The 12,240-nt window shown below is 41.9% G+C and overlaps 1 protein-coding gene across 1 annotated transcript in view; it reads left to right on the top strand.

The window, feature by feature from the left end:
- Positions 1-3,043: 3,043 nt before the first annotated feature.
- The window catches only part of agmo (alkylglycerol monooxygenase), a gene marked incomplete at its 5' end in the record, with an annotated part of 58,072 nt that continues 48,875 nt past the window's right edge, over positions 3,044-12,240 (top strand). Inside the window, 3 exons of the mRNA XM_080501004.1 lie at positions 3,044-3,163; positions 9,463-9,593; positions 9,900-10,051. Coding sequence (XP_080357130.1) covers positions 3,044-3,163; positions 9,463-9,593; positions 9,900-10,051 — 403 coding nt within the window. The remainder of the gene's footprint in view (positions 3,164-9,462; positions 9,594-9,899; positions 10,052-12,240) is intronic.

Raw genomic sequence — 12,240 nt, 5'->3', positions numbered from 1 at the left:
AAAAGCCAATAATAAAAAAAAAAAAGTAAAAGAAAGAGTGTGTATCAATGAAAATGACACTCCCATCCATTATATAGATTTGTGATAGGCAAGCTGCACTAAACATTAAAAAAACAACAACAGCTTTAATATCCAAGAAATGCAGCCCGATTTACATATTATCACAATATTAGTAACAGTTATAACATTTTACATGTTATAACATTTTGGAAAGATTTGCAAATGTAATAATCTATTAGAATATTGGTTATATGTCATAATAATAATAATGGCTCAGATATCGTATTACATTATTGCCTCTATTACACTTAAAAAGGATCAAATTATTACATCATTGGTTGTTACAAACATGTGTTACATAATCTTTCAGCCATTCGTCCTCACATCAGCGGAGAGTTTAGGTTTTGATATATTGCTGGAGGATAATTCATCAAGACGAGTTGAACTGCCAATCTGGTGTTGAAAAGTGACTTTCACCAAGCTGAGCTGACCGCTACTGGGAAACAGGAAACAGAATTAGACATGTGCTATTGGGACGTTTCTTTCTTCCGTATTTAAGGCCTGAAATTGTCATGGCTTTATTTTTACTTAAAGCATCCATTTTTGAATCTGTAAGTTTTATATAAAAACACACATCACATATTTTATATGGATGTAAAAGGCATGCTGAGCGATTATAACCTCCAATCGATTTCTTCATCGCACATGACTTAAATTTATATTTTTTTGGAATGAAGTAACGACTTTTCTTCAAATACTAAAATGCCAGTAATCCACATTGTGTGAAACACAAACACATAGTAAATATCATATATTTCTCCTCGGTCTCCATCCACTCCACAAATCCACCTCAATGCTCTTTAATTGTCCCCTCAGGCTGGTGTGACATTTAAACCACATCAAAAATGGATTTTTAACAATATGATGTAGAACGCATAGAGACCCAAAGTTAAATACATAAAAAAATCAACATTTTCTTGTACAGCTTTAGTCTTGATTTTAATACATGATGTGTTGTAAGTTTACAATTACAGGTGATATTTTCAGAAATGAGGTGGAAAATGTGAGCTTTGATTTCCACTGAATCTGTTGTATATCTCAAAGTAAGCACAAGCTTTTTGTTTTTCAAGGTTTTCCAGAAAGTAAATTACATTTTTATATGTGAAAACCAGTGTAAATGTTGATGTGAAAGTTCTTTTTTTAAATAGAATAACTCAACTTCCATCGGATCCAAAAATGACTGAATATATAATATAAAGTTAAATTTTTCTTGTAGGAGGCATAAGTGCAGGTTTTGAGAGACATACGAAAAGCAGGGACAAGTTTTATGAAAGAAATGTTTCTCTTCTAATCGCATTTTTAAGTGAAACTCGACAGCTCAGCTCAAACCTTTCAGTCTGATTCAGTCCAAATGAGACAGTCAGATTTTCCTCTTGCTACAGTTTTCTTTGACCTCTTTCTAATGTGGACAAATATCAGATTGATTTCTACTTTCCAGACTGTGTTGACATTTCCCCCCTGGTCACCTAAAAATACAATATTCTCCCCTCCAGTCACACCACATGATCAGCCCAGATTACTGACACTCCTGTAGCACTGTGCAAGTGAAGTTTACAACCCAGCTGGTCCTCGAACAACTGACCTCTTTATCTCACGGTGAATAAAATAAGACAATGCCATTACAATAATGGATCAAATATCTTTCCAAGTAATTGACAAATTATCACATTATTGGCCTTATTATAGTGAAAAGGGCCCAAATTATCACATTATTGGCCTTATTATAGTGAAAAGGGCCCAGATTATCACATTATTGGCCTTATTATAGTGAAAAGGGCCCAGATTATCACATTATTGGCCTTATTATAGTGAAAAGGGCCCAGATTATCACATTATTGGCCTTATTATAGTGAAAAAGGCTGGTTCTTTCTTTACACTATGAATAATTTTTTTGTTTAATTCCACATTTTTGGGGGGAAATAGCGAGATATTGTTTAATTAACTAATCCATAAGATGAAGATTTAGCAAAAGGTGTGGTTATCGCTTTACCAGAACTCAAATAATTTTCAAGTTGTTTTATCTGACGTCCCTCTTCGTTGCCACAGTGGAAATACACCTGGATGCACCATGACAGCGCAGTGACAGTAAATCTCCATGGAGGTCATGTCGGCAGAGCCTCACCTGCTCCCTTCCAATCTTCTTTGAGCTCTTCCTCCTCTTCTTCACCAACATGACAACATCCAGGATGTGCAACCAGACCTGCTTGAAACTCAATCCTGCCTGATCTCTTCACTCCCTGATAAAACTACTCTGTATTCTGATTAAATAAATCATGTGGTTTTTTTGTGCATTTTGTAGCTCCTGTTCATGATTTTGCATGGCGGCTTGGGAATTTGCGCACATACCTGGTAATGTTATCTATTACTGGAATTCTGCTCCCAAAACAATCCTCACTCAGTTACTTTCTCCCACTGAAAGTCTTTTCATAATAAAAACCCATAGAGCGCGTGGCCGTCAGCAGATTAGCCCGTGAAATTAGATTTGAGTGAAAAATAAACTGCTGAGTCTCGCGAGACGACGTGACGCACGCTGTCCGCTGTCAACCCAATACCTGTATGCGCGTGACCAACAAGTCAAACATGAAGCGGGTAAGTGAATGACCGTGAGACCGCGGTTCACGCGCTTCACGGACTCCCTGCAAGCTTGCACATGCACTTTCACGCGCTCCCCCCCCCCCCCCCCCCCCCCCCCCCCCCCCATTTCGTAAGTGACCCAGTTCACTTCCAGGAGGCGAAACAAAAACACGCGCACTGATAAAGCAACGGAGGAGACGCGGCAGGAGCGCGCGCGGAGTGAACGTGCCCGGGACTCTGCGTGTCGACGTGCTCGTCCTCAGCGTGTCTCACCTGCTCAGGTAAGCCGAGCTCAGCGCGACCACAGCGAGGAGGAAGCCGCTGCCGCTGCCGCTGCCGCTGCCGCTGCCGCTGCCGCTGCCGCTGCCGCTGCCGCTGCCACTGCCGCTGCCACTGCCGCTGCACCACCATGGCTGGAGTTTTGGAGCTGGAGTCCGTGTCCCGGGGGTTCCGGTCCATGTTCTTCCTGCTCACCCCGAATGAGACGTACTTCGAGAAAGTGGAAGAAGTCCCTCAGTATGTGCAACAGGTGAGTCACCCGAGAAATATGTTGTTGTTGTTGTTGTTGTTTATTTTTGTCTTTACATGTGGAACTCGGATCACTTCACCTTGGCTGACCTCCTATGCAGGGTTCGCAGACGAGAATAACAATCGTTTCACAGTGTTAACGTGCAAGTTAAACATTTCTTAAAAGCAGGGTGAGAGGAACACTTTACTTCAAAGTAAAATCTCAGTTCTTGTGCTTTGCTCACTTTTCCTGCAGCCCAGGTGTGATGAGCATAAAGTGTCCAGCGATGCAGAGACTCCAATGTCAGTTTTTGTCACAGAAAACCACATGCAATGGCAACAACTGGGGAGATTCACAATGATTCTCTGGTTGGAGACGGTTTGACTCATTCAGGTGTGAGAATCACAGGAATGAATATCATCGGTTTCCTATTTAAGCCGGAAAACATTGTAGGCCTATACACATAAAACATGAAACAAAAAAAACAAAACACATTTTCTCATTTCCTGAGAAGAATGAAAACACTTCATTAAAAAAAAATCACGATCAAGGCTTTTATAATTCATGCATCACACTGAAAAAAGGCTTTACAATATTTAGTGAACGGTCTGGTGAGTTGACAGCCTTGACCTTTGCTGTGACCTCAGGGAGTGACCTCAGGGAGTGACCTCAGGGAGTGACCTCAGGGAGTGACCTCAGGTAGCGCCCCCTACGGTTCAACCTGCAGAACATTACATGTCACCAACTGTTGAGGTTGATGGGCATATTTCTCTCCTTTCCAAGTTCTCAGTCTTGCTTTCTGAGTGTATTGAACAGCAACTGAACCACCATCTGCCCTCCCGCGACTCATTCACATTATGATAAGATGATTTGTAAACACATCAGCTCTGTTTGATCTGGCAAAGTCAACAATTTATATAGAAAGGGAGGGAACGGTCCTCCGCTTTCACTTGAAGTAAACAAACAAACAAAACTGCAATACGCAGCCACTCTTCAGCAATCTATTTGTTTAACAAAATGTATTCTCAACTCTTGAAATAATGCTGAAAACCCAGAGGAAGTCCACAGACCAGAATCATTAATGTTTAGAAATCATTTAAGTCAATTTCTCTCAAGAAACAAAGGTCGATATAAGCTCGCAAAATGAACTATTTCCATGGAGCCACCACAGATAAATACAATCCATTATGTCTGTGAGAATAAAGTAATCTATTACTCCTTAAAAGCATTTTAACTTAACAGGAAACAACCCGTCGCCTCACAATTTAACGAGATGCGGCAGATTTCAACTTTTAGTGCAGCATAAACACTTGAAAATCTGTCAACTCGAGAAAAGATCAAATAAACTGCTAAATGACGAGGGAAGAGCATTTAAATGTGAAATGCTTTGGTTTTATTTTGGCATGCAAACTTTAATCTGCCTTCTTCTTCCTGGAGTTTGAAATGTGCAAGGCTGGTGTCGAATATCATCAAAATCTAGTTTATGTTCAACACAGAGACCTTTTTTTCTTGGGTTTGTTTTCCCTCAGTTCCCCCTCACAGGGAGGTCTAAGTGCAGCGGCACTGAAGGACGGGTTAATAAAACAATACCCAGTCAGATATTTTGCTTTGTGCCTTCTGAGGTCTTGGGCCTCGGGTCAGTTGCCCCGCTGTCCGCATGGCTAAAGGGGAGAGGAAAAGTGACGGTCAAGTTCCAACTAGAGAAGTTTAAAGGGGGTCAAGCTCATCAATAATGATTAATCATGAACTGAATGTCTATTTACTAACTTTAAGAGGTGAAGTTGTTTTATAACAAAACCCTACTGCACTGATTGTTTCAAACATATAGAGCATGACTGTTGTAAATGAGACATACAACTTTAAAGTGTGTGTTTATTCGCGACTCGTGATTAGAAAAGTGGCTTAAATAATGAACTTAAAGTATTTACACTTGTAATGAATGGTTACATTACCTGGATTGTACTCATAAGTAAACCTTCACTATATTAGATGTTTAATTATTACTTTTATTTGCATCTTGTTTGAATCGGTGCACCAGTATGAATTATTCACTTTAAAGTGACAGAAATAAGCAATAAAGTGTTAGAAGAATTAAGTTATTTGTAGTTGGATGGAGATGTTTGGCTGAAGTTGTGGTCGGTTTAAAATAATGAATCTATTGGCCACAAACATGCAGATAAAAAGATTTGAGCACTTATTCAGCTCCTACTCGGCTTTTCTGTATGGAATTTGCATGTTTGCCCTCTGTACTGTACACATCAATTTTCTCTTCTTTTTTTTTCTCCCCAGTCACTTTTCTGTCCAAACACAGACTTTCGGGGTTCATCAGGATTTATTTTGAAGCCAAAACTCGCGTCTTCACGAGTTGCTCACACCGAAGTGTGGCTCCACTCACAGACGCCGATTAAAACCACCACAAATTGATCTGATAAAGCCGTGAATTCTCCCGGTGGGTTTGAGAAGCGAGCGCCGCCGGTCACTCTCCACCTGCAGCCACGGAAAACTGCACTAATGGAGCCGCTGCTGCTGCTTAATCCCTCCTCCACTTTATACGCATTTTATATAGCATTTCTCTTTCCTCCTCATTGTCCCTTTACAGCAACTTCGTTTTTTTATTGCGGTAGATGTCTGGTGCGGGGTCGGGGCCACATGTTTGTCATGAGGTTTTATAGGAACATCACGGGGAGGAGAACAATTGCCCTCACAGCAGGAGGCCTTTTAATCCACTACCAAGCGTTAGAGTTATAATTTGTTGTTGCCGCGGGGCTTCATGGTGGTAAAGAGTTGGCAATGGGCGCGCCCGGGCAGCTCGGTGACTCTGCAGAGTTTACAGTGTGCGATTGTCATTAATTATCCCTCACAACTGTTGTTCTTTGATCCCAACAGGCCACATCAATTACCAGAAAGCAAACACAATCTTCTAATTTTGGAGTTGCTTGGAATTACGGGCCCGGTGGGTTGATGCCAGGTCCCGGCGTTTTTTTTTTTTTTTTTTCCGGCGACGCGTACGCAAACTAGATATTTGTGAACGTGATGAAAGTGCGTCGTCAGCTTGCGTGTTTTCAGCAACCATCAGCCATCCGTGACCTTATAAATAGGGCCGTTTAGGGAGAGTGCACCCATCTGGCCCGCAAATGTCGCGTTCCGACTGAAGCTGGAGTCAAAGGGAAATAAAAAAATTTATATAAAATGCAATTATTAGACACCACAACAAGCGGTACGCCCAAAGCTCCAAGTCGGCTGCGTTGTAAAAAATAAAACTGAGGATTTTTAGTTTATTTGCACAAAAGAGAAAAATACAGTTTGACGTGCTTGAGAGATCAGAGAGACGTGACGTTACCGTCTCGTTTGGAGGAAATAAAAGAGGCGGCGTAGTAGCGCTTAGCGCCGTGATTTTAAAATGTCTGTGTGTAAAAATACCTTATTATTAATCCGAGATCACTCAAATGTTACAAATAAGTCACTTATTATAATAAGTCGTTTATCTGGGATGAAACTCCTAGTTTGCGCAATATCGAGTAAACGTGTGATCACAATGCAATTTCCTATTAAAAAAAAGTAGGTCATGTGACTTGTTCTTCTAAATAACAATGCTCTTTCTCTTTCCCCTAATTTCCATTAAAATATAAATTATCACCGTGCCTCACCGTTCTGCGAAATGAATGTTGCACACCTTGATATTGCGATAATGATAAATTATCATCATTATTATCAGGACGCAGCCCTATTGGGACCTTTCTATGTAGAGTTTGCATGTTCTTCCAATCTGTGTGTGGATTTTCTCTGGCTTCTTCACCTCAGTCTCAAAACCAAGTCAATAGAACCGACTTACACAACAACATTTCATGTGAAAACGCAACTCTTTTGGCGTCGATGTCCGTTTGCTTGGAAATGGTGGAAATGTCTGTGGAGTTGACATGAAGCTCCACAAAAAACTAGAGCTTGAGGTTAGTTACAAACTTGAAATGTGCCTGTAGGCGCGAGTGTGTGATTGTCTTATGATGGACCGCAGTCAGCTGGGACCGCCTCCAAAGCCCCCGCGACGTCACGCCAGATCAAGTGGAGATGGATGGATAAGATGGACGGAATAAAGGGAAAGACTTGTCAGGGGAAAAAAAAGAAGAAGACATATTCGGTTCGAATTTGAAAAAGGCCAAGAAATGCGTGCGTTCAAAAAGAAAAAGAATAACAAAGTCCAGCTTTTTCTGCTTGTGCGCAGCAGGAGAACCAGCATGCCCTGCTGAACGATTTTATCCCGGGCTGTCAAGAAGTCGGGGCTGCAGAGGTAAAACTATCTGCGAGACAGGAGAGGGGTGGAAAAAAAAAAAAAAAAAGGTGGAGGGAAGGCTTCAGGCTGGAGTCCAGAATGATAATCTCTCTCCCAGCGGGTTCGGAGGAGGTCTGCCTGCGCTGAGAGCCCATTTGTTAGCTGCAGCTCTGCAGTCCGCTGCCAGATGTTGGAGTGTTGCGTGTGATCGCAGGTCCCTGGTGGCCCTCTCTCTCTCTCTCACACACACACACACACACACACACACACACACACACACACACACACACACACCTGCACGTTAAAGTGGAATCATCCACATGGGGATATGCACACATGCGTGCACACACTCACTCTCACTTCCATCCACTCATGAATATACACACACACTTCCTCCCTCCCCACCTGCAGATGTGCGCTCCTCCGCGGTCTCGTCACGCCCTTCATTCCTCGCTCTTCTCACAGCCATGACACTCACACACACACACACACACACACACACTGGAGCTACCCGGCGGGGGCCGACACGCCGCCGAAGCTGCAGTGGTGACCTGCTTGCTAACCCCGTCCCTCACTAATTTGTTCCATGTTTGACAGACCCATTAAGAGGTTATTACATGTTTCCAGAACTGTTAGAAATAAAGGCCCGTCACTGACTCCTCAGTTATTGCTCACCATTTGTTTTGTCAGGAGTCGTTACGACGAGTCATTCATTTTTGGCAACTTTTGACTTTTTTTTTTTTCCCCCCAGTTCAGTTCACTTTCTTTATTCTATTTCATGCTCAAGATTTGCACACAAGCTCAGACAAGCATGCAGTAAGGATAAATACTGCAGTAAAAATACTTTAATAACGAGCATGAACATAACAAAAGACTGAGTTTAGTAGTACAGTACATACAGGTGATCGCAATCCAACTTGGACATCTGTCCATACGAACGTCCTTGTACTCGCCGTTGTCAATGTTTTTATAGCCTGTTGTTTTCTGCACACGGGTGTGTTTTCATTACAAATATAAATCTACACTGCCAACTAGTGGCCCAATATGAAAACTGCATCGTTTTCAAAGATGTTTGTTGTTGCCAACATGTTTTGTTTTTGTGAAAATATCAACATTTTCGTCACGTATACTCTGTGGCAATACAAAGAAAGACTTTCATGTTTAAATTTAAATGTATTTGTGGCACTATTATACTGCTCTGGCCCAGTACAGATGAAATTCCTGGGTCATGTTATACTTCTTTATGCCAACATCAATCTTCCATACAATCTATGATATGAATGTGTTAACAGATAATATCTCCGTCATACAAACTGTGTGTTTGATGGAATCAACTTCCAGTATAACTTTAAGGTTAACATTGACTTCTTTTTTTTTTATGTCTCCTTGAATTCATATCCTGTCCATGAACTCGGCCTGTCATTAACTGGCTGCCCTGCCAGCATGTCGATGGTGAAATTTCATTTTAAGAACAGTTGAGGAATTTCGAAAGCATCATATTTTGTGGTATAAAAGCTCAAGTCTCAGATGTAAAACATGAAATGTACTGAAAAGGGTCGCCAGTTGTGTTTTTGACAACCTTTTTTAGTAAACTGGCTTGTTTACATGCTATCTCCATATTATTGTTGACAAGAGCGTACCTGGTTAATTAATGCAAACAAGCTATTACGTTTAAATATATGGATTTCATCCATTTCTGTTGAGCTTCTCAAGCCTCCCACGGGATATTACTCAAATGTAAACATGCTGTTTGTGTGTTTGTTTAGTCGATTTATTGTCCGCCGTGATCATTTCCGCTTCCAAGCGCTGCTGAAATGTTTGCGTAGTCTATCTTGCCAAATCATTGTGGCGTCAGACACTGAAAGAAACGCCACGAATCACAAGACATGAAAGCCCTGCGAGCCTTCAGCTCATCTGCCAAAACAAACACTCGTGCTCCGTGCCGCTGCTAAAAGCAACAGTGGACTTGAATCCGTCTTGTTTGTACAGTTTTGGGAAAAAAGTGCTGAGTCATGCTGTGTGTGTGTGTGTGTGTGTGTGTGTGTGTGTGTAGGCTTTCCCTTACTTTGTGGGGCTGATACTGCTGGAGCTGCTGGTGGGGCTGCTGAGGACGGGGGGGTCAGTGATCACCGTCAGCGATGGGATCGCCTCCATTTCTGCCGGGATGATCTCCAGACTCCCGATGTGAGTGTCCCAAGTTTTCAGTAAAATTTCAACAAATATCTTGTAGTGTTTTGTTGATTCACGGGTTAGATATTCATAACTATATGTATAGAACCCTAACTCAGGACCTTCTAAGTATCATGGTCAAATCACAGAGAAGACTCGGAACATGGTCTCAACATCTTCAAGGATTTTACAGAACTGCCAGATATTGAAAATTAAAGTTGAATGCATGATGTTGTTGCACATTTTTTCCCCCCACAATCCTCCAGTCAAATGGTTAAACTCAGAAATCTCTGATTTGTGATGCATTGGCTGGTCCTCCAGGCTGCTGATGCGAGGCTGCGAGCTGACGGCCTACATGTACGTGTGGGATCGCTTCCACCTGCTGGAGCTGCCCTGGGACTCTGCCTGGACCTTCTGGTTCACCTTCCTCGGGGTGGATCTGGGCTACTACTGTGTTCACCGCGCCTCTCACGGTACAGTCAGGAAACACTGAAGCTGCTTGGGACGTCTGTGTCCGAATGATGCCTTCAAATCTATAAATAAATCAAAGCAATGTGTTCCTTACAACTGTGAAAGGCACTTAACACACAAGCTGGTATTCTACATTATTAAATCATGGTAAACTAGAAAAGCTTCTTTAAGATAAAAAAAAAAAAAGTTTTTAAATGCATGTGTAATACTAATACATTTGCTTCCTTGTATAGCGGAGTAAACAGAAAGCTCGTTTCACATATATCATAGTGATCACATAATCCCAGTGGTGAATCAATGGAAAGCTTCTTTTGGCAGAGTGGATGTTGGTGAATCTGCACCATTTAATGCCTGTTAATGAAATTCATGCTCATCATGACTCGGGTGTTTGCTCACATTGTCCCAATTGTGAGAGCGATGAAAATACAATCTTTTTGTGAGGGCGACTTTCACAGTGTGATCTCAGAACACTGTACATGTTGAGACTGGATTTGTCTCGGGTTAGTCAGGCGTTGGACAGTCACGGTTGCGTGTTGAGTGGCGTGCCTCCAAGAAACCTTTCCCCTGAGCCCAGCACACATGCGCTCTGTGGATTTGGTTGTTCCTACCTGGGGTGAGAAACCTCCGTGTTTGGCTTCACTGTGACGATCCTGCAAGGAAACGGGTCGTACAGGGGCGTCCACAGTATTTGTTCTGGCCTCCATGGAAATAAAGAACAGTAAATAAGCAAGGCAACTCCATTTATTTAACATATTTCTTACACAAGGCAACAACTACATTGGCTTTGCATGATTAAAAGCTGAAACTTAAAAGCGTTAATACAAAAATGTGCAGAAAAATATCAGATGATTCTTTTACAGCTGAGACACAAAAGTGTAAATAGATTTTTTTGTATATATGAGTATATTTTATTACTTTCTATGAGAACTCGAAGAAGCAGTTTATTTTTTTTCATTTCTTCAGTTTCGGGATGCAGCGATACCAGTATCGGGTATCTGATCCGACACTACACGGAGTACTTGTAAAATATCCCCGACACAAGCTGGCTAATATGTAACGCCACGCCCGCCACTGTTTGGAGATCCTTCAATATCAAAGAATGACAAATGTAACGCAGACTGTAAATTAGGTTCTGCTAAAACATCAAGAGGAGGTGAAAGATGGTTTGTACAAACACCAGAGACATTTGGACCAGCAGAGTTAGAACGATGTCGCTGATGCTGATAACGATGAGGCCACAGTATGCATAGGGCAGTGCAGAGACGCTTTAAGTGTGAACTAGTGAAATTTGAAAGCTAAAAAGAAAACATTTAGAAATAAAGTGTAATGCCGTTTATTTGTAGTGTTAATATAAGAACTCGCTATCTCAGGAAGCTAAATGTTAGCACTCATACGTGTATTTGTTCTTTATACTGATGCTTCCCAAATTCAGTGATTTGAATAGCTATGTTACAATAAAAGAAATCTCTCCGATTCCTTATTTTTCTCTGCTCTGCTTATCAAAATGACATTCGCACATGTCTTCATAGAACCGAGAGCAGACCTGTGCAGGCACCTGCTTCCGCCTGCACTTGACAGGCTTTATTTATTCACCGGCATTTCACTGTCATATTTTTCTGAATCAGTCTGGGGTAAGGAACTCCTTCCCATTGATATACTTGCCTCCAAAATATGGTTAAATCTGACTTCAAAGCGTTTCCAGTGTTCTCTCCTGGATGTTAGATTAATACGCCAATAAAAATCCAGCGCATGCCAGCGTCGGTTTAACTCCCCTCGTCTTTCATGTTGCCATCAGATTGTGCTAACAAAGACTACAAAAGGTGTCTGTTGATGAATGGCTGCAAAATGTTGATTTAGTCGCCGTCCCTGCAGGGAGGAGCCGTGAAGATAGTGTACACACACACACACACACACACACACACATCATGCTTTCCTGGACCTTGTAGAGGAAGCAATTATTTGTGAGTTACATCCAGCTGCTTCGGAGCTGTGCAGATGTGAGAGGCCTTGGCCTCCAGAGAGCTGTGGTCTTAACCCGACGCTGTCACAGCAACTCGCCGTATATAGTCCAGCCTCTGAAGCAGCGACGTCCTGCAGCATCACTATAAAAGAAAAACAAGAAAGCCCACTCTTTCCATGTGCTCAGTGATGCACGTGCCAGATGGTGAGCTGCCACTCACCTCACCGGAAG

The sequence above is a fragment of the Blennius ocellaris genome, assembly GCF_963422515.1.
Source record: "Blennius ocellaris genome assembly, chromosome: 8".
NCBI classification, from domain to species: domain Eukaryota; kingdom Metazoa; phylum Chordata; class Actinopteri; order Blenniiformes; family Blenniidae; genus Blennius; species Blennius ocellaris.
Note: the sequence above shows the minus strand (reverse complement) of the source record. Positions and strands in the feature narration are given on the sequence as shown.